Consider the following 23,940-nt stretch of genomic DNA (forward strand, 5'->3'; position numbering starts at 1 on the left):
TAAATCTGGAAAATAGGCAGGCTTGACTAGATTATCTCTAAAATTCTTTTTTCTAGATTTCCTAAACAGAAATTCAAGCAAGCTTGAATGCAAAGAATTTTCAATCATCTGTTGATACTTCTGCTCATCTTTGGAGGGGGGAAAGAAAAGAAGAGAAATCTATGTACCCTTTGGTTATTTATTTTAGTATTTCCATAAGGGAAGCCCATTACACTAGCCCAATGATTCTCAGAATGTGGTCCCTAGATGAGCAGCACCAGCATCCTTGAGACCTGTAAGAAACACACATTCTGAGGCCCCACCCAGACCTACTGAATCAGAAGCTCTGCAGCTGGGGCCCAGCACTCTGTATCTTAACACGCCCCCCAGGGGATTCTGATAAGTGTGAGAACTACTGCTCTAGCCCTATTAGAAGTTATAGAAAACAGATGTTCATTTTGCCTAAAACTTTCTCTGAAAAATAGTAGATGAGGTTTTCCTTTCTCCATATTATAAAAGCCAAATTTATAGTTCTTCTCTCTGTAAAAAAATATCCAGTTAAGTGAAGCCTATGTGTATTCTGTGAAGCTCCATTAAATTATACTTCTCCTCATTTCAGTTCTATGAGAAAGAATTTTTCAGGTAGTGTGTTAATTCTCACAAGTTTCTAAAACTGTTAACTATTAAGATTAAACCATAATAATTAAATTTTTAGAAACATATTTAGTTCTAGAGTAGGACAAGAAATAACTCAAAAAATTTTGGAAGTAATAGGAAGGATTTTAAAAAAAAGAAATAGTGTTAATTTTCCTTGCCCTTAGAGTCACCAAAGCTAACTCTCTAGATTAACACTGTAAATAGGAAGAAGGATTTCATATATATTCAATATGTAATTCAAGAGCAGATTACCTGTAGTGGGCCTGGAAAACAGCTAAGGGTGTGTGAAGCCCAATTATGAGGAGTAAAACTCATGATGGTCTGAAGTATGTCTTTACACCAAGTTCCCTGAATGGAATCAGAGCCTGTAAAAAAATCTAAACATAAACAAACAAATGTAATCCAGATGTAAGTGATCACATCCATAATTCACAAATGATTACCACATCTACAATTCACAAATGATTACCACAGAGAAAGTCACAAATAGCTATGCACACTCAGAGCTTCACTGCAGTTACAATCAGCTTAGGACCTGAATTTTCTCAGTTTATGAATGATCTGAATTATCACATTAGTAAACAGGAACACAGTGAAAAGAAGACAAAAGACATCTGGAATCTTTTTTTTTTTAGGTTACAAAGCACCAATGATACAACAGTAGTACAGGCCCACGACTCTTGCTCATTTAGTTCACTCTGACACTAAGGTATTAGCACTATTAGTGTCTAGTGAACAGATTAAGAAAGTAGGTATCTTTTCTGGTGGTTGAAAAGCTATGGACTACAAACATAATTCTCTAAATCAAAGACGTTTTATTTATGTAAAACAAGATAGTTTACACAAATGTATTTGAGGTTGCTAAATTCAATATCTATTTTTTTTTTTGGCTTGAGGAATATTCGCCCTGTGCTAACACCTGTGCCCATCTTACTCTATTTTCTATGTGAGTCGCCGCCACAGCATGGCTGCTGACGAGTGTAGGTCCGTGCCTGGGAACCAAACCTGGGCCACTGAGGTGGAGTGTGCTGAACTCAACCACTAGGGCACAGGACCAGCCCCAATAACTATTTTTTGAAATAGCAATTCTCAAAGTGTGGTCTGTAGACTGTGTGCAGAGTCTGGGGAATATCCTTTCAAGGATTTGATGAAGTCAAACCTATTTAAACAATAATAATACTAAGATATCATTAACTTTTTCACTGGGTGGATATGTACACTGGTGATGCAAAGGCATTGGTGGGTAAAACTGCTGCCCTCAGCACAAATCCAACAGTGGCACCACACTGTACTAGTAGCCGTTGTAATCTTCACCACCACACTCTCAGGGGAAAAACATGCCAGGTTCACTAAGGACATCCTCGATGAAGTAGTAAAAAATTATTACATCTTGACCCTCAAGTACACCTATTTATAATACTGTGTGTGGAAAAATGGAAATATGTATGCATAAAGTATTCCAGCTACACCCAGAGGTAGGATGGGGATCTTGAGGAAAAGTACTTGTGTGATTGAGTATTGAGTTGAATTAGCTCTTTTTTTCATGGAATTCCAATTTTACTTGAAAGAACATCTGACAGAAAACTATAGTTCTTCAGATGGGCATTTAATAGACATTTTCCTGAAAATTAACAAAGGGAGCCTATAAACAAATTTAGAGAAAACAAATGACTGCACCTTTTCCCAATGATAAAATCTTACCTTTCAAGTGAAAATTAGAATTTTGGAAAACTTGTATCTACCACCATGAGCTTTCCAAAACTTTAAGATTTTTCTAATGAAATTTGTAGTGATATTAGCAAATGCTATTTTCTGATACTATATAACGAATTGTGTCAACATTTGCAAGAGCTACATAACTCAGTGAACCAATGTTTTCCAAACCACCAATTCATGAAGTTAAAAAATATACATGGATTCAAAAAAATCCATTAAATGTACAAAATAGATCAATGGATTATAATGTAACAGAGTACAACAAGTTCACTGATAAGACTTTGGATTCCACATTACAACTAACCTTTAAGAAACTATCACTTGTCCAACTTTAGTGTGACAACAAAGAATATTCATAATTAGCTAAAAAGGCTATTAAAATACTCCTCCTCTTTCCAACCTGATGTCTATGTGAGGCCACATTTTCTTCACTTACTTTAAAATAATGTATTGCAACAGATTAAATGCAGAAGCAAATATGAGAACCCAGTAATCTTCCTTTCCATCAGAAATTAAAGAGAGATGCAAAAAATGTAAAACGATGGCACCTCTTCTCACTGAAGTTTTTTTTTGGAAAATATAGGGCTTTTTTTTCATAAAAAATGTTGTTTATGTTAGCATATAATAGATTTATTATTGTTACTTTTAAATGAATCAAATAAATATTTAAAAATCTCTATTTTAATATCTAATAAAGCAAATATTGCTAGACATAATCCATATAAACAGAAACTCTTAGGGAATTTCAATTATTTTTTTGAAGAGTGTAAAGAGGTGCTGAGACCAAAAAGCTCAAGAACCACTAATTTAAGATGATGTTTAAGATGCCTGAAAACTGATGCTCAACTGAGTTAAAATGATGGTACACAGAAGAACCTACACTAATGACTGAAATGGTGACGATATCAAAACACCTGTTTTTGTCTGAACAAGTGAAAACTATCTTTTCAGTACATTATCCCCTTAATCGTCAGTAGGAACACAGCACACTGTAATTCATCTGTGTTTGTCGCTGCTGGTTGCACGTTCACTGTACCTGTTACGTGAGTTGCTCTAGCTAAGGTCAATATCAAGGCTCGGTTCAGCTCCTCAGACTCTGCTGACAGTACCGTTTTGGGATCGCTAAGGAAACGCGTGAACTGAGGCTGGACCTCCGAGCTACCTAAGGCTGTTATCAGCCTGAGCGCAGTGCTCTCAACACTGAAAGGGGAGAGAACAAAAAGAAACGGGAGAAAGTTCAGTTGCATATAAAATTTCAGAATTATAGAATTAAATCTAATTCTAGGTTAATTACAATGGAAAAACATGCAAACTATGAATTTTTCATCTTTGATTAAAATTCCTCTTTTGTGTGAGAATGAGCTTTGCTTATTACTTTGTTTAAAAAACCTGAGGAGCCAAAATTTTATAGCAAAAATCATCTGACATTTTTACACATTTGAAAAAGACAGCTTGCAGCCTGTGGGACTAAAAAATTTCATCTGGATATACAGCATCTCAAAAATTACATTTTTCTATCTGAAATATCTTTTCAATTAGAGCAAAATCAAAATGACGTGCTACTTTAACCATAATCCGAAGTAGATTTAAATTCAGTCTTCTAAAGGGCTGAGTTAGACCACAACGTCAAAGGCCTTAGAAGTACTTATTCTCAGTCCAAAGATCCCAAGGCAAGGACTCAACTATCTTAATAAGTTTCTATTTAAAAAACTGGACTCTACTCCTTTTATACTGGAATTAAAATACCCTGGAAGCAGAGTTTTACGACAAATGAATAAAAAAATGACAAGGTAAAGGATTAAGTTCCCCATCTACAACAAAGTCTCTAATAAATCTTAGGGAAAGACAGTCTCTAACGAGCCCACCAGAGATGGAGCTGGTTCTGGTTTGTTTGTGCCACTGCAGCCAAAGTATGGAGATGACTCAGGAGCTGAACTCGGTAATGAGGCTGAATGTGGTGCATCCGGTAGCTGAACATCTCCAGAAGTGTGTGTAAGATCCCCCACGCATGAGATTTGAAAACAGTTGGCAAAAGCTGACCTTAGGAACAAGACAGTTTGAGGCACCAATTATTAAAAGCTATGCGTTAAAAGATATTTGAAGAAAAGTCACATTGAGTAAAATCTATGTAAAGATTTGATCATGAACACACACACATACATACAAATGCATACACATATACACATATATTTTCTATACTTTCTCCATAATTTCTATTGTAAGAAAAAAATCCAGATCCTAATTATAATGCCAAGTTCTCTTTTTCCCAGAATTTGACAAATGATACTCAAATTCATCTGGAAATATAAATTAAGAGACAAGATGTGAAAAAAATTCGCTCTAACCTTCCTCACTTCTCAGTTATCTTTTAAGTTGTTTTTATAAAGTTAACATTCCCAACCTTTTGAAGTATGAAGATCACTTTTTAATATACAAATTGCATCATAGCTGCTTTTATTCCCTCCTCTCTCCCAAGAAAGTTTTATTCAACTCTTAATTATCTGGGAAGAAGAGTAACTATGGGAGGGCCAGCTCGGTGGTGCCAGTTAAGTGGTTAAGTTCGGCATGCTCTGCTTCGGCAGCCCAGGGTTCAAAGGTTTTGACCCTGGGCGCAGACCTACACTACTCATCAAGCTATGCTGTGGCAGCATCCCACATATAAAATAGAGGAAGACAGGCACAGATGTTAGCTCACTACTCTTCTTCAAGCAAAAGAGGAAGACTGGCAATAGGTGTTAGCTCAGAGCCAATCTTCTTCACCCCACCTGCCCCCAAAAAGGAGTAACTATGGTTAAAATTAAAATTATACTGTATTGATGAAAAGTCAGAATTATCATGAATCAGAAAAACACTTCCATTAGAAAGTATCTATCATTTAGAACTGCACAGTAACTAGCAGATGTTATAACCTGTTTTCTGCATTGCAGGAAAACTCCTTCCCTGCTGCCACTCAGACTTATTTCTCATTGCTGCCCCGGGGCGAACGAGCAAAAGACATAGCAAAGGGGGCAAATGGGACCATGGATTCTTCCGTGAGGACAGGGCCCAGGTCTGTTCTGCTCACTGCATCCCAAGCCCCCAGCACAGTACCCTTTTCTTATCACTTCATTTAAAAATGCAACTCACTCCCCTGATGCTCACACTTCCTATCCTTTTTTGCTTTATTTTTCTCTATATCACCTGACATATTGCATATTTCATTTATTTACTTTTTTGTCTGTCTCCCTCATTAGCAGGTAACCTCTATGATAGCAGTGACTTCTGTACACTGCTGAATTCCCAGCACCAGAAGAGAACCTGTAGAGTTAATGAATGGGTTAATGGTGATAAACACCAGAAAGTCCCATCTTACTGATAAATCCTTTGATGCCCAAAGACTCTATTTCCATATAGACCAGTAAACGGCTGTAGGTTTCCACTAGGGCTGGAGCCAAGGCCACACTGGACTTGGCGTGAGCAAGTTTTATCACTCTGGTAGCAATGCTGTGGATAAGGCTGAGGAGAAACAAATGGAAAGAAAATAAAAATCCATATTTTTGACATAGATACAGGGGTTACTCTACTTATAGGGAACTTGGCATAAATCTGAACTTCAATATCTGAATTAGCTCCACGTTCATCATTTCAGCTGTGCGGGATCCTTGGCAGTGACGCCCCGCACAGCATGAGCCTGACTCTAGTTTCTGTGGTGCTTTCAATGTGCGTCAGGATCCCTCTGCTGCCGGAAAAACAAAATTTGGGTACAACTCACAAGAACAAGCTTGAATGGTTTGAGTCTGTTTTTCTTTTTCAAATATGTAACTAAAACCATTTGAGAAATTAAATAACTTTTGTTATAGAATTACTTAATAAATCACTGCTAAGACCCAAATGTTAGGTTCTAACAGCGTTTTCCTCAACTGTCAGACGTGCAGGGAAAGCACATGTAAAATCCTATCACGGTGTTTACTATTTGAAAAAGAGCATGTGTTTCTAGAACTGATGCCCCACCTGGAGGCCCACAGGCGCATTCTTTTTGACCTACACAGTGTTTGAAGTTTAGACAATACTTAAGAGTGAAAAGACTAGAAATAATCTGGATTTCTAGCCCTTCTCAAAAAAATTTAGAAGAGTTGGCTACACCAGTCTGCACTCTCACATTCCAGAAATTAGCTAAAGTGGCAGCACCATGAGAAGAGCCCTGCACGCTGCAGCCAGCCTGATTCTCCTCCGCACACACGTGCTTCCACATGCTTCGGGATCTGGCTCACCTTCCTTCAGCACCAGGGGTCACTCATTTACATTACCACATTGGCTTCTAGGGGCACTCGAGGTGCTTTTCTGTCTGTTAGAAACCATAATGTCGATTCTAAAAGTGCCCTTATTGGTAATCAATACAGTAAAGGCATTACAGTTTTCGTATCCCTGGACCCAGCAATTCTACTTTCAGATAATTATTTAATGAAAATGTCAGTTACGGATAAGTGCAAAGACAGCCATAAAGACAGCCTTCATTGGCATCTATACTAAAACACTGCAAACAACCTCAATGTCCAACAATGTGGGACTGGCTAATCATGTACAGCCACACAAAAGACTTCTTTTTAGCAATCAAAACAGATGTTTTTGAAGAACACTAGACCTAAAAAGGTGTGTGACAGATTATTATGGGAAATAGTATTATAGTAAAACAGTATTACAGTAAAAGCCCATTTTGTAAAAACAAAACAAAAGAACTTCCATAAATTCATATATAGTTATACATAGAAAAAAAGACTCAGAATATAAACAAAAAATGTTTACAATGCTTTTTTCTTATGGAGGGATTATAGCAACTATTTTCTTTGTGTTTACTCACATATTCTAGAATTCCTATAATAAACACTATCATTTTTGTAATTAAAAAACCTAATTATTTTTTACAATGTACCTGACCATAAACACACACACATAATCATGAAATCAAGTCTATACTATATGCGTATCAATTCCCTGACATAGGACCAAATAAATACAAAGAACACACCTCATTTTGGCATGAACCGTCAGTGAATCCAGGAGGTTCATTGGTAAGGGAGTAATAGATCCTGAAGCCAAACAGCTCATTCCAGGAAGAGGTATCCTCATAATTCCATTTCCATAAATAGTTTCTACCAGAGCTCCCATGGGTAACGTAAAACATTCTGAATTTGTAGAGTATGCATTACACAGCAGCGCAATCTTGTAGTCATTCATCTGTAAACTTTTATTTCTAAGACTCTGCTGTAGGAATCTAAAATTTCACATTCCATTAAACAGAAGAAATGCAAATAATTTCCAGAAAGTTAACTTGCATTTTAAAGAAGTTTAATTTCATGCTACTATTTACTATCTTTATTCCTATAGGTATTATAGTCTCTGCCCAAAACGTACAGTAGAAACAGATATAAAAGTTTGAATAGCATTTCACATAGAACTTAAGTAATTATAAGTTAACAATGGATATTTGTTAAGTATGTACTACATACACAGCACTAAGATTCAGATAATGAAAAAAAAAACACAAATTCACGTACTAGGTTTATTTCCATTATCTGTCTGCTTAACCACAACAATATGCCTTCACTACAGAAGTCACTATGAAAAGATGGGTAAGAGGTATTTCATAAAATGAAAGCCAAATGAAATGTGAGGTTTGACTACCCTATAGCCTCCTATGAAAAGATTTAGCAGTCCTTTTCAGAAGTTCTAAGGGAGGAGTTCAGCTATTCCTAACACCTCTGACTGAAGTCCAGTCCTGTCTAAAAAGGGTATCTTCTTTAAGTAATCACAGCTTTGGAAATGATGTAGGGGAGCATGCCAGCCAGATCAGCTCTATCAATCCTGGCAGCCCAGGGAGTGAAAGATATCTCAAGAAGATCATGTTTAAATTCCAAGTACTTAAGAAAGTGTGAAACATTTTCACATACTCTTGGAAATTAAGAACTTTAATTAAGGTAAAACCTGTAAAAGCAAAGATGAGACCTGAAAATTTAAAAAATATATATCCACATACACATAAACAGGATTAGTTAATCTTCTAGTTGTTTTCTGATGCAGGTATTGGTCAGTTTCTCTTGGTACAACATACACATTAAATATTCGCCCTTACCTCCTGTGGGTGTGGGGAGATTTCCATACTTCACACAAATACTGAGACTAATATTAGTCTACAATCCACTATTTACGAAATAAAAAATTAACTGTCAAGCTACAAACACTTACTCATGGTGAAGCTTTAGGGAATGGGGTATTGGAATCTGTAGCTTGGAGTTGTCATTTTGGGCTTTTCTATTGAGATGAATCCAAATGCAGGTCATGGCAAAGGCATGAGTTGACTGGGGTTTGTTAATATCAGGAACTGGGATATACTGAAAAATAAATATAAAAATAACAATGTGTACATTATAAGAAAGAGAAGAATTAACTAATTATATGTATTCTAGTAACCCATTTCTGATATATCTCTTTTTAAAATACCCCGCATTAATTTAGATCCAATTGTTCTTTGACTATTCAATAATACAAATCAGAAGATCTAACAGCTATAGAATATTGAAACTACTACAAGATTGTTTTTACTTGCCAGGAAAATAACAGAAATTCACAGGTGCTTAGTCAAGCTTTTCCAACTGCTGCAGAGCATTCACAATCATTTAAAAATTTTTATTCATTAAAAATTAAACATCATTATGAAATATTACTGAATGTGATAAATACACAGAAAACAGAATTTCTAGAAGTCACATATATGCTTTTCAAGAACATATAAAAATTAAGAAATATGCAATTTAAATGAGTATCATCAAACATATACTGATAAGTGAAATGACACGGATGTCTGGAAATTTGCTTTAAAATTGTCCAGCATTAACAAAAAAGATGAGGAGGAAAGATGAAAACAAGAATGCTTCTTGGTGATGGGTACATGGGAGTTTATTTTTCTACTCACTGAACTCTATGTGTTTAAAAATTTCCATGATAACATGCTTCTAAAAAAACAGCAATCATGAGGGTGACGTCAGCGTCATGGCGGAGTGAGCTTTCCCGTAAACTCTTCCGTCGATAAGATACAACAAAAGGAACAGTCTCAGACCAACAACGGAATCCTAGACAGTGAAAAGCAAGATCGGAAAGATCCACACTGCCGCACATCTGAGAGTGGAACGTGCTGGGCCCATAGAGGAAGTGGGAGAGGTAAGGAGAACTCCTCTCCCTCCCCATCAGATCAGTGATCCCGGTCTGAGCGGCTCCCAGGGAGAGGGGAGGGTTGGCCCTCTGTGGGGAAACCGTAGCTCTTCGGGCTTTCTCAGCCAGTGGGAAACTCCCACACAGAGGACTCAGAACAGCTACAGGGCCACCATCAACATCTGAGCACCCCAAGCGAGCGGATAACGAGGGGCGAACAAGAAGACCCCCAGGCCAGAGACCCAGCAGGCAAAAGAGAGAGCCCCCCCACCCCCACAAGCGGGACCCTGCAGCTCAGCCAACCAGACCAGACCAAGCGACTGGTGGATCGCAGCGAACAGCCGCGGAAGAGCGCAGGGGGCTCAGATTACACAGCCCTTTACCCCCACACAGTGGCAGCGGGTGGAAATTGCAATTAGATATTTCCAGGACGAGGAAAAACAAAGCCAATACAGGAACCACAACGCAAAGATATATGAAATCACCAGACCAGAAGGAAAATGACAAGCGCCCAGAAACCAACCCTGAAGACACAGAAATCCATAACCTAAACAACAGAGATTTTCAAAATAGCTATCATAAAAAAACTCAACGAAACACAAGACAACACAAACAATTCAATGAGATTAGGAGTTTCTTCACAAAAGATATTAAAATTATAAAGAAAAACCAATCAGTGCTGATGGAGATGAAGAACACAATGGAGGAGATAAAGGAGAATCTGGAATCTTTAAAGAACAGAGCTGACAATATGGAGGAAAGAATTAGCATTATAGAGGATAGGAATACAGATATGCTCCAGATGGAAGAGGAGAGAGAACTAAGACTAAAAAGAAATGAAGAAAGTCTCCGAGAAATATATGACTCTATTAGGAAATGTAACATAAGAATTATAGGTATTCCTGAGGGAGAAGCGAGGGAAAGAGGAACAGAGAGCCTATTCAAGGAAATAATAGCTGATAACTTTCCGAATCTGGGGAAGGAGCAGGAAATACCAGTAAGCGAAACTAACAGATCACCTAAATACGTCAACAGGCAAAGGCCCACTCCACGACATCTAGTGGTACGGCTGGCCAAAGTCAATGACAAACAACATTAAGGGCAGCTAGACAAAAACAAAAAATAACGTACAAAGGAACTCCCATTAGGCTCTCAGCGGATTTCTCAACAGACACTTTACAGGCTAGGAGACACTGGAATGACATGTTCAAAATACTGAAAGACAAAAACTTTCAGCCAAGAATACTCTATCCAGCAAAAATATCCTTCAAATATGATGGAGAAATAGTAACTTTCCCAGATAAACAAAAGCTAAGGGAGTTCATGGCCACGAGACCCCCACTACTAGAAATACTCAAGAAGGCCCTCAGGCCTGAAAAAAAGAAGAGAAAGGGAATACAAAGCTTGGAGCAAGGAGGAAAATAGTAGATCTTTACCGGAATAGGTTAGCAACCACTTAAATACCAAAATCAAAGATCAAAGGAAGGAATTCACCAAAAATAAATTTAACCTCATCACTGTAAACATACACTTACAACACAAGATAGAATAAGGTATAACAAGAACGACTTAGAAGGGAAAGAGGAAAGTGATTGAATTGACTTAGTATAAGGAAATAGGAGGCCATCAGATAATGGACTATCTCATACACAAGATTTTTTACACAAACCTCAAGGTAACCACTAAACAAATAATCAAAACAAAATCACATATGATAAACAAAGAGAAAACTAGTAAGAGTCATAAGACAGAACAACCAAACTGAACTGGCAGCCCGAAACAAATGGGACAAGAAACAAAGGAAATGCAAAAGAACCAGAAAATAAGTGACAAAACAGCAACATTAAGCCCTCATATATCAATAATTACCCTAAATGTAAATGGAATGAACTCTCCAATCAAAAGATACAGAGTGGCAGGATGGATTAAAAAGCAAGACCCAACAATATGCTGCCTCCAGGAAACACATCTCAGCTCTAAAGACAAGCACAGGCTCAGAGTGAAAGGATGGAAGACAATACTCTAAGCCAATGGCAAACAAAAGAAAGCAGGTGTTGCCATACTCATATCAGACAAAGTAGACTTCAAGATAAAACAGGTTAAGGGAGACAAAGAAGGGAAATATATAATGATAAAAGGGACACTCCACCAAGAAGACAAATCAATTATAAATATATATGCACCCACCATAGGAGCACCAAAGTACATAAAGCAACTATTAACAAACCTAAAAGGAGACATTAACAACAACACAGTAATAGTAGGGGATCTTAATACCCCACTTACATCAATGGATAGATCATCCAGACAAAAAGTCAATAAAGAAATAGTAGACTTAAATGAAAAACTGGACGAGATGGACCTAGTAGACATATACAGAGCACTCCATCCAAAAACGGCTGACTACACATTCCTCTCAAGTGCACATGGAACATTCTGAAGGATAGACCATATGTTGGGAAACAAAGCAAGCCTCAATAAATTTAAGAAGATTGAAATCATAACAAGCATCTTTTCAGAACATAATGCTATGAAACTGGAAATCAACCATGAAAAAAAAACTGGGAAAGTGACAAAAATGTGGAGATTAAACAACATGCTACTGAACAACCAATGGATCATTGATGATATTAAAGGAGAAATCAAAAACTATCTGGAAACAAACAAAAATGAAAATATGCCATACCAAACCATATGGGACACAGCAAAAACGGTCCTGAGAGGGAAACTCATAGCAATACAAGCCCACCTTAACAAACAAGAAAAAGCCCAAATAAGCAACCTTAAATTACACCTAACAGAACTAGAAAAAGTAGAACAAACGAAGCCCAAAGTCAGCAGAAGGAGAGAAATAATAAAAATCAGAGCAGAAATAAATGAAATTGAGACCAAAAAAACAGTAGAAAGGATTAATGAAACAGAGTTGGTTCTTTGAGAAGATAAACAAAATCGACAAAACCTTAGCCAGGCTTACTAAGAAAAAAAGACAAAAGGCTCCAGTAAATAAAATTAGAAGTGAAAGAGGAGAAATTACAACGGATACCACAGAAATACAGAGGACTATAAGAGAATACTATGAGAAATTATATGCCAACAAATTGGACAATCTAGAAGAAATGGATAAATTCTTAGACTCATACAACCTCCCAAAACTGAACCAAGAAGAAATGGAGAATCTGAATAGACCAATCACAAGTAAAGAGATTGAAATAGTAATCAAAAACCTCCCAAAAAATAAAAGTCCAGGACCAGATGGCTTCTCCAGTGAATTTTACCAAACATTCAAAGAAGATTTAATACCCATCCTTCTCAAACTATTCCAAAAAATAGAGGAAGATGGCACACTTCCTAAATCATTCTATGAGGCCAACATCACCCTGATACCAAAGCCAGACAAAGACAATACAAAGAAAGAAAATTACAGGCCAATATCACTGATGAAGATAGATGCAAAAATCCTCAACAAAATATTGGCAAACCAAATACAGCAATACATTAAAAAGATCATACAACATGATCACGTGGGATTTATACCAGGGATGCAAAGATGGTTCAACATCCGCAAATCAATCAACGTGATACATCACATCAACAAAACAAAGAATAAAAACCACATGGTCATCTCAATAGACGCAGAGAAGGCATTTGACAAGATACAACATCCATTTATGTTAAAAACTCTCAACAAAATGGGAATAGAAGGAAAGTACCTCAACATAATAAAGGCCATTTATGACAAACCCACAGCCAACATTATACTCAACGGGGAAAGACTCAAAAGCCATTCCTCTGAGAATAGGAACGAGGCAGGGCTGCCCACTCTCACTACTCCTATTCAACATAGTACTGGAGGTTTTGGCCAGAGCAATTAGGCAAGAAAAAGGAATAAAAGGAATCCAAATAGGTAACGAAGAAGTGAAACTCTCACTATTTGCAGATGACGTGATTTTATATATAGAAAACCCTAAAGAATCCGTTGGAAAACTATTAGAAATAATCAACAACTACAGCAAAGTTTCAGGGTACAAAATCAATCTACAAAAATCAGTTGCATTTCTGTATGCTAATAACAAACTAACAGAAAGAGAGCTCAAAAAGATAATACCATTTACAATTGCATCAAAAAGAATAAAATATGTAGGAATAAATCTTACCAAGGAGGTGAAAGACCTATACAATGAGAACTACAAGACATTATTGAAAGAAATCGATGATGACATAAAGAAATGGAAAGATATCCCATGCACGTGGATTGGAAGAATAAACATAGTTAAAATGTCTATATTACCTAAAGTAATCTACAGATTCAATGCAATCCCAATCAGAATCCCAGTGACATTCTTCACAGAAATAGAAAAAAGAATACTAAAATTCATATGGGGCAACAAAAGACCCCGAATAGCTAAAGCAATCCGAAGAAAAAAGAACAAAGCAGGAGGCATCACAATCCCTGACTTCAAAACATACTACAAAGCAATAGTAATCAAAACAGCATGGTACTGGTACAAAAACAGACACACAGATCAATGGAACAGAATTGAAAGCCCAGAAATAAAACCACACCTATACAGACAGCTAATTTTCGACAAAGGAGCTAAGAACGTACAATGGAGAAAGGAAAGTCTCTTCAATAAACGGTGTTGGGAAAACTGGACAGCCACACACAAAAGAAAGAAAGTGGACCACCTGCTATTGCCATTCACAAAAATTAACTCAAAATGGATCAAAACCTGAAGGTGAGACCTGAAACTATAAAACTCATAGAAGAAAATATAGGCAACACACTATTTGACATTGGTCATAAAGGAATCTTTTCGGATGACATGCTTACCCAGACTAGGGAAACTAAAGAAAAAATAAACAAGTGGGACTTTATCAGATTAAAGAACTTCTACAAGACAAACAAAACCAGAATCAAGATGAACAGACAACCCACCAGCTGGGAGAGAATATTTGCAAAACATACATCTGACAAGGGGTTGATCTCCATAATATATAAAGAACTCACACAACTGAACAACAAAAAAACAAACAACCTGATCAAAAAATGGGCAGAGGGAATGAACAGATACTTCTCCAAAGAAGATACACAGATGGCCAAAAGGCACATGAAAAGATGTTCAACATCACTAATCATCAGGGAAATGCAAATCAAAACAACACTAAGATATCACCTCACACCCGTTAGAATGGCTATAATCACCAAGACAAAAAACAACAAATGTTGGAGAGGATGTGGAGAAATAGGAACACTCATACACAGCTGGTGGGAATGCAAACTGCTGCAGCCTCTATGGAAAACGGTAAGGAGATTCCTCAAAGAATTAAAAATAAGAGATGCCCTATGATCCAGCCATCCCACTAATGGGAATCTATCTAATGAACCTGAAATCAACAATCCAAACAGGCTTATGCACCCCTATGTTCATTGCAGCATTATTCACTACAACTAAGAAGTGGAAGCAACCTAAGTGTCCCTCGACTGATGACTGGATCAAGAAAATGTGGTATATATATACAATGGAATACTACTCAGCCATAAAAAAAGACAAAATCGTCCCATTTGCAACAACATGGATGAGCCTGGAGGGTATTATGTTAAGTGAAGTAAGCCAGAAAGAGAAAGACAAACACTGTATGATCTCACTCATATGTGGAATATAAACCAACACATGGACAGAGAAAACTACATTGTGGTTACCAGGGGCAGTGGTGGTAGGGGGGTGGGCACAAGGGATGAAGGGAGACATGTATATGGTGATGGACAAACAAAAATGTACAACCCAAAATTTCACAATGTTAAAAACTATTAAAACATCAATTAAAAAAAAAACAGCAACCATCAATATATACCATATTTTACTCAAACACCTGACATAATGAAACACTGGGGGGACATACTGAATTGGCAAACAAACATAAAAAGATATTAACAATAGACACTGATGTTATTTGGTCATTCAATAATGTATACAGATTAAAACAGCTTACTTCTTTTTAAAATTGTAAACCTACTTACAATGTAGAGAAACAGCTTGCTATACTAGATGTTCAATTGTGATTTAAGATAAACTTCAGAAATAACCTAGTTCAATTTCTTCACTTTACATGAGTAAGCTAATGTCAAGAGAGACTGAATGTACATCCCATGATCGTGGTTAGTCACAGAACTAGGAAAAGAACTCAGGTTTCCAGCTTCCAAATCCAGTGTTCTTTTCATAAAATCACACTAAAATCCTTAAACGGAAATTAGACACAATTCACTCATCGCATTGTTAACTATTTAGTAAACTTACTTCTTTTTCTGGGTACAGAAGGTCAAAGAGCTTCATGACAGGGAGAAAGTCAGCTAGTGCATTTTTCTGAATGCTTCCAGAAATGAACTGCAGTAGAACCCACATCAGATGATCTCTGCCTTTAATCAGTCCTCGCCCTGCTAACTGTAAAAGACGTTTAAATATACATCTACGTAGTTAGTTAAAGAGATGGATGTAGTAGAGTTTGAAGAAAAAAAAAAAGGCGAAATCCTGCTCTCAGAAAGTTAGCCATCTAACTTTGGCATTTACTTAGTCTCAACCCAAGACACACCAAGCAGAGCCTTTTAAATTTTTTTTTAATGTATTTTTCTTTTTGGTGAGGAAGATCAGCCCTGAGCTAATATCCATGCCAATCCTCCTCTTTTTGCTGAGGAAGACTGGCCCTGAGCTAACATCTATTGCCGATCCTCCTCATTTTTTTTTTCCCCTTTTTCTTCCCAAAGCCCCAGTAGATAGCTGTATGTTATAGTCGCACATCCTTCTAGTTGCTGTATGTGGGACGCCGACTCAGCATGGCCCAACAAGCGGTGTGTCAGTGCGCACCCAGGATCCAAACCCGGGCTGCCAGTAGCGGAGCGCACTTAGTACTTAACTGCTAAGCCACGGGGCTGGCCCCTGAGCCTTTTAAATTATTTTAATATTATGTTTCCTCCCTGATCCCCAAAACAGCTATGCATATCAAAAATTTAATGTTTTTGAACATAATTAAGTTGATCATGTGTGCACGAGAATCAAGTTTCACATGGGATAATTACTAAATATATCTCCTCGAAACACAAGGAATTCTTTATTATACCAAAAGGATTTTTTTTTTTAAAATTTCAAATCCTCAAGGATTGGTTATCAAAAAACACTTTTCCTGATTTCCTGTAGATCATAACAGAAATCAATGGGGGTGGGGGTGGGGTTGAAAGGATTTTAACAACTCTTACGAAAAACTTTCCCAAAAGTTATCCATGCTGTAGAGAGATGTTACAGACATAACAACACTTATTTTATTTCCATTCAGTGTGTCTAAAACCTTACGACTAAAATCAACTCCTCCCACAAACTTACTCTTCTACTTGTATTCTCTGTTTTGGATCCATTGTCCTACCTTTCCATTCACTGCCAACATCAAAACCAGTGAGAGATCCTAGACTCTTGGTACTCCCTCTGTTACCATTGTCACGAAGTGCTATTCACCTGTCAGCACACCTGGTCTCTGGCTCTTCCTCTCCGTCCTGGCTCAGGCCCTCAGCATCTCTCACCCAGACCACTGCAGTTAGCTCCCTTACAAATTTCCTGGCCATTTATTTTGCCCCATCCACCTCTACATCACTGTCTTCCTACATGTGGCCATCAGCAGTAATTTTTTCAATTTGTATATGATGATGTCATTCCCCTCCTCATTTGCCTCCCAAAGAAAATCTAAACTCCTTAGAACAAACACATGGCCATATAAAGTTCTCCACGTCTTGCCTTCTTGCCTTCCTCATCTCACCAGCTTTCCCTTTTATATTTTTCTTTCCAGTTCTCACACACTTCTGTCCCTTTCCAAATGATGATCTTATTGCTATGGAAACATTTTCCTATCTTTTCCTCTTGGCAAATTTCTATTTGTCCTTCAAGTGCCAACTTCAAGATCTCTTTGAGAAAGCCATTCCTGATTTCTTTAGTAGGAATTATTCTCCTTCATACCTATTTCAGGGAAACATGCTTCCATATGTGAACTATTAAATTATAATCAAATTGTTTACACTACATTTTCCCATTAGTAAGGAGCTCTTTGAGGGTACTATAGTGTCTTTTCATCTTGTATCCCCCGGTCCTTGCACTGTGAATATGTGGAAGGAATAAGTGAATCCAGTTTTTATAGTGACAGGAAAGTGAAAAGTTAAGAAACCATAAAAGCACTGAACAAAACAGAAATTAGGGCTCAGAACTTCTACCACTGCTGAAGTCACTAGGCAATGTCCACACCAGTCTAAAACATACTAATCAACAGGTGAAGTGGCTCTGACAAAAGATTTAGTACTTACCTTCTGATGAAGAGAAAGGACCATATGTGGAAAACTTGCAAACTGGAAAAGCACAAAGAAAATGAGCTGGCTCGAGAGATGCTGCCACAGGAGTTGGCTTGTGCCCCCATCGTCAAACTTCTCCTCGGTCTCAGATCGCTCCATGGCATAAACCACCAGGTCCACCAACTGGTCCTCCAGCACAGGGCAGCGCTGCTTGTGCTGTAGGGCAAAGATTAAATACAGTATTCCAAAAGCCTCCCGGTTAGTTTCAGAAGTTACCAGTTAATGGGCATTAATTGTAACAAGAGGCTGAGAAGCATGGAATGGAGTTGAACTTAGAAAGTTAAGGTTAGATTGAGTCTATTAAAGCTGCATCATGTTACATTATCACAGAGGATGAGTTTCATTAAGAAATTAGCTTCAGGTCTGACACAAAACAGACCTCCCATTACCTTTTGACTTTTACTACAGATATCATTCTTTCAATTTGACAAAGGGCACTGCACAGTAGAAAATTTTGTTCTTTATCCTTGGAGAAAGGTAATTTAAAAGGTATAAGAAATGGGGACAGCGGTATCAATTTTGCAATCTAACTCAAAATACGAAAACCCTGGATTTCCCAGAACCAAATATTGGATAGGAGAGCAAACAAAACAGTATGTAAATATATTTATTTTGTTTACTCTAACTTTATGTACGGATGTATACCTGGATAGCTACCAGATTATTCAATGCCTGTTTTTCAATGTGTGGTACTGATTCTGATACTGAAATGGAAACTTCCTCTACAAAAAAACTGATCTCAAAGTTAATCTCTGCTCCTCCCTCTCAGAAGCCAAACATAATGCAGCTTTAATCTTAAATTAGACTATTTTAAAATCTAAAACAAGAAAAAGAATTGAGTTTAAACACTAAAAATGAAAATGCAATTTCCCTTTCTAGAGGCAAAAAGATTTATGCTTTGAAAAGTGATTTAAAAAAGTATAGTTTTACCAAAAGAAATATGTTAAGCCATATTTTAAGCCACTTTCATATTTCCTTTATAAAATACGTTATATGATGTAATAGCCAGGCAGTTGGAAGCCTTTCTAGTGAATACAATTACTAATATAGATGCTTTCTCTCTAAACTTTAGATGTGATTATTAGTCTTTTGCCATGAAAAAGGGATATGATTTCTTTAAATTTAGGGGAAAAATGCAAAATGGGGACGAATTTGGAAAAAAACAAAACATAATGAATAGCATCCCCTCTTTTGCATGCTCTCTGCCAGCTCCAAACTTGTAAAGCTCCAATATAGCTGCACTTTCTTAAAGCATGCAAATAAAACAAACATCTATCCAAAACAGTAAGCATCAATGGTTGTTTCATATTTTTTCCAAAAACACAATGCCATGATCACAGTTCAACCACATTACAGGTTTACGAATAGCAATATTAACACCACCGGTTGAGACTACAGTATTTTTCCTCCAGATGTAATTGTCATTATGAAGCAGAGCAAAGTGCAACAGACAACACTACAAACTATTTCTTAAATCAGCATGCAAAACTATTGTGTACAGGGCTTGAAATTCACTAGTTCTGCCAACCACCAACAACCTAAGAAATGTGTCAGACAACACAAATGTAGAGTGAGATCATTCAAAGTATACAAGAGGCAGAAAAATTTGTGAAAAGAAGTAAAGCCAGGATTTCCAGTAGGAATTTTTCATTAGTGATGGGAATTTGCTTATAGTTTGGAAACTAACCAATCTGTCATCTATTCCTCCATCCATGATAGTCTTCCATCAATCTGCTTCAGGAAAAAACATCAAACTAAATAAGATTGGTTTTTAGCACCTGAGTCATTTTGGAGTGATACTCCCTTTTTAGTATCAGCTATATGCTTTAAGAAACTGGATTTTTACCTACATATTTTTAGGGCTGTAGTGGTGGTCAGAGAGTTAATGATTTAAGGAGGAAAACCAAAAATATTAAAATTTTGACAAAGAACAACTAGGAAATCTACAGTTAAAGCTGATGATCTATCAATACATACCACAACTCAAGACTGCCCCCAAATTTTCTGTTAAGAATTACACCAATCAGGAATCTACGGTGCCAAATGCCCTGGTGTCTGAGGGCAGCAGAGCATCTATCAGGATTAACTCTCTATTTCCCTGGTGTCTTTTGTTAAAGCCAAGGATATTTCATAATCCAAGTTCAGGGGTAGCTTAAACATGTTCCTTTATTTGCCAGTTTTAATAATACCAAAAAGAAAGAAAAGTAAAAATATAAAATGACCTGTCTAATCATAGTGGGGCTGCTAACTACTTTGGAATAAGTTCTGCTTTAGTTTTCAACCACTAAAAGGTAAGTACAAAGTGGAACAAACGAAAATTTATAGAGCAGTTTAATGATCTGTGAATAAAGGTTAATTATCAGTCACAGTTCCAATAATTCCGGAAGCCAGTGGATGCTACGCCTGTGGCTATTCACAACTTGCTTTCTGAAGGCTTTTGTAAATTTAAGTCTTCAAGACATAGGCATATAAGTTAGTTTGCAGCAGATCTATATGCATATTTAGTTAAAACCTGTTTTAGCAATAAGAATCTAAATTCAATATTTTACCAATTCAGTTTCTGTGTAATAGCTCAAAGTGTATTGGAAACAAACAGCTTTGGTAAAAGCTGAAAATCAGGCACAAAGCCTCAAAAGAAATATTAACATTAACCTCTGCCCTTGCCCAATTCTTTCCCACCACTGTTTCAAATGGCAAATGAGAATGCTTTTCAGTCTTAGTAACCGTATCCTATATTAAGTGGTCCCCGACACTTTTCATGTAACATTCTGGTACTGCTTTTATCGTGAAATTTTAATACATTGTACTTAAGTGGGCTTAATTTTAAATCGTTATATCAGTGCTAGAAATCAATTTTAAAGCAATACCTATTCAGGACCAGTTGGGAAGAAAAATCCCTTTGTATGTCATTTATCATATTCTCTGCCAATCAGAACTGGAGCCCTAGGCCAGTTAATACTGCTTTCAGTGGTGCCTTTCAAAGACAAACTGAGGGATTACCCTGGTACGTCACTGTCTCAGGGTAACCAGAGTTCACATGCCACCACATAAGAGCTCGAGGAGTGTATCTATTTTGTAATGCTCTTAATCAGTAGAAAGAACACTAACCCTTGTGTAAACACACAAAACAGGACTCTTCCACTGTAAACACTCCACCTCGCTGGTCACAGAACTGGGCTCTTTATGACTTTCTGACGCAACCGATTTTAGGATAAAATATAGCCCAATTCCTACTGGAAAATGCAATATGGACAGCTTTTAAAAGGTTTCAAGCTTTAAGTAAATTATTGCATTGCTAGAGAAAGGACAAGAAAAGTATAGTGCAGGATATAGTTCTATAATGATAAAAGATGTGATAAGGTAACTTGTCTATTTTTAACCATATGGTTCTTACAGTGTTCTCATTTTCTACTCTACTTTCCAGGTGGTAAAAATATCAACTCAATTAAGCATATATCTTCCATCTACAAGTCCACTCTTTACAGAGTTTTCTACCAAAACAATTACTGAGGAATTGTGAATTTTTGACAATGTTTACACTACAGTGGGACCAATACTAATAATGTTCTGTCAGCATTTCCATTATAAACTTTATTTTTTACGGATTTATGTCTTAGTCATAAACTTTTTTTAGGTTGAAACTTGTTATTAAAATGATCAGATCAGAAATACTCTTCTCTGAGTTTCATCAACTTTTAGTTTGAGAAGAGCTGCCCCCCAAAAGAGAAAAGCTAAGGATGGCTCAGGGTATCTGGGGGAAGGTACTTGCAGCTCAGATGACCATGGGTACATTTATCCACCAAACTGTAAAAAAATGGAGTCAAGTATGACTTAAAGTTCATTGCAAAAATTAGTTTTAAGACATAGCATGAAGCATTCTTTCAAAGTGAGCTGAATACTTACCTCTAACTCAAGTGAAGTTGATCAGAATTAACGATGTGGTATTTAAGATGTTAAATTGACAGATTATAGGAGGTAACTATCAATACTGTAGTGTGAGCAGTTTCAGTTTCACGTGTACAAAGGCTTGTCCAAACAAGGAAACTTGGTAAATTTTTCAGAAGAAAAAACTTAAAATAATAAAAGAGATACTGCTACTAGGGTGAGGTTTGGCATGCAAAGTTTCAACACTGAGCAAGTTTTATGGCCAAGCTATATGTCCTTAAAAATAGGGCTTTATAAATGGAAGCACTGGCACAACCTTCACTATAGTATTGCAAACAGTAACGCTATTTTATATAACCTAGACAAGAATGTCTTTTTAAAATCAAAAAGCTGGTCTATTTTAATATGTTGGGCTCAAAAATTTTTAACAAAAATAATTGGAACCACTATTTTGCTTAAAATCTCAAAGGTGAAAAGTCCTGGAACAGACTTGGGACTGCATAAGAGTTTGGTTTATAAAGTTTGGCCAGTGTTTTTCTCCCTCCGCAGGTGAGCTTCAACTGAGAGATGCTCGCTCTAGGAGGAAGACACTTCTGGCAAAGACTGACAAAGAAGGGTGTTTGTCAAGCAGGTGTGGGGTCACCTAAGAGTGTGACATTTCTTAGTCAATCCCCATGTTTCCAAAAAAATCTTCCCTGTATACAGTTTACCACTCCAACTTTTAAAAGTAACATGTCTCTATTAAAGTGCTTGTTTTTTTCTTTTTTGTTTTGTTTTTAACTTGTTTTTGTTTTAAGGCAAAGCAACATAAGTACTTTTATTGATGTTGTTATTTATTTATGTTTTAATAGTCTGGAAAGATGAAGGCCACCACAAATCTTTCCATCTCTGAAAATTCCACCAGGCTAGCTTTAGCCTAAAGTATGAAAAACAGTAAAATGGAGTGGGAAGGAAAAACAACCCATCAAAAAGTGACAGGCTTTCTTGCGTGCCAGGTGTTGTCTTTAAAAAAAAAAAAAAAAAAAAAAAAGAGACTATAAAAAAAACAAACACCAAAAACCAAAACCAAAAAGAATCCACCAAAAACAACTCTCACATCCCAAGAAGAAATGCATTTTAGTGGCCTTGGTCTCAGCATGGTCCTGCCAATTTCAAGCCCCGACCATACATGTATTGTCTAAATGGAATCAGTGGCTACAAAGCGGCCAGCGTATCGTTAGTCACAATACAACAGTAAGGTTGTGAACATACCTGAGCAATGTTCAAGGTCTAGAGCATTGGAGGATGGGCAGGACAAGACAGGACAGAACAAAAATAAAGGAAGAAAAAAAGAAAAGACAAAACAGTGACTATGAGGCCAGCTTCAAGGAACCCAGAGTCAGCACAAACCCTCCCACATGTTCAACCACCAAAAACAAACACACGCCAAAAAGAAAAAAAAGAAAAATCAGCAATGAGGCCGCGGTGAAGATACCATGGGTTAAAAAAATAGACACCCAAACAACAAAAAAAGTCAAAAATTATGGTTCAGTCATGTGTAGGTTTCTCTGGCAAAAGGTATACTTGAAACTGGCCTTATAGAAAAAAAAGCAATGCAAAATAAACCAACTTTTAAAATATCTCCTTTTTAATTTAAACATTCTTAAAGCAATATATAAATGATAGGAACAATACATTGTATAATTAAACCATCCATTTAAAAAAAATCACCAAATAGTTCTTAACTGTTTTGCTCTGTTAGCTATAGCAAAGAAAAGAGAAAAGAATAGTGCAGATTCTATGCAGAATTTATGAGGTTTCCAGCATAGTACAGTACCTGCTTATTTAAACCTAGCATATTGCAGACCATATCCCTGGAATAAGGCTGCTCCAATACATATCTCAACAAAGCAGTCTGTGGTTCAAACAGATCCTTTAAAGAAAATAAAGAAAATCATTGCTTCAAGATCAAAGTAAATGTTAACTCAAATAATTTGAAATTGGGATCAAAAAATCCTCTAAAGGCACTTGTTACCTTCACACAGTAGGCAGTATCTAGTGGGAAAAAATCATAGGATTTTAGTGCTTACAGTTCATCTGCTCCCACCCCTCGTTTGGTAAAAAGTGATGTACTGAGGTGAAGGGACTTGCCCAAA

The 23,940-nt window shown here is 36.8% G+C and overlaps 1 protein-coding gene across 3 annotated transcripts in view; it reads right to left on the bottom strand.

Annotated features, from left to right (window-relative positions):
* The window catches only part of MED23 (mediator complex subunit 23), a 47,440-nt gene that overhangs the window by 12,656 nt on the left and 10,844 nt on the right, over positions 1-23,940 (bottom strand). For 2 of the 3 annotated variants that reach the window (XM_087444121.1, XM_004422324.3), the window contains 10 exons: positions 23,622-23,717; positions 23,057-23,074; positions 17,876-18,076; positions 15,834-15,977; positions 8,575-8,720; positions 7,358-7,603; positions 5,705-5,847; positions 4,218-4,392; positions 3,389-3,552; positions 889-1,013 (listed from right to left, as the gene is read on the bottom strand). In XM_087444121.1, the coding sequence (XP_087300247.1) occupies positions 889-1,013; positions 3,389-3,552; positions 4,218-4,392; positions 5,705-5,847; positions 7,358-7,603; positions 8,575-8,720; positions 15,834-15,977; positions 17,876-18,076; positions 23,057-23,074; positions 23,622-23,717 (1,458 nt within the window). The remainder of the gene's footprint in view (positions 1-888; positions 1,014-3,388; positions 3,553-4,217; positions 4,393-5,704; positions 5,848-7,357; positions 7,604-8,574; positions 8,721-15,833; positions 15,978-17,875; positions 18,077-23,056; positions 23,075-23,621; positions 23,718-23,940) is intronic. The other variant, XM_004422325.3, reaches the window with a different exon arrangement.

The sequence above is a fragment of the Ceratotherium simum genome, chromosome 19, assembly GCF_057802395.1.
Source record: "Ceratotherium simum simum isolate JZ-2026a chromosome 19, ASM5780239v1, whole genome shotgun sequence".
Taxonomy (NCBI): Eukaryota; Metazoa; Chordata; class Mammalia; order Perissodactyla; family Rhinocerotidae; genus Ceratotherium; species Ceratotherium simum.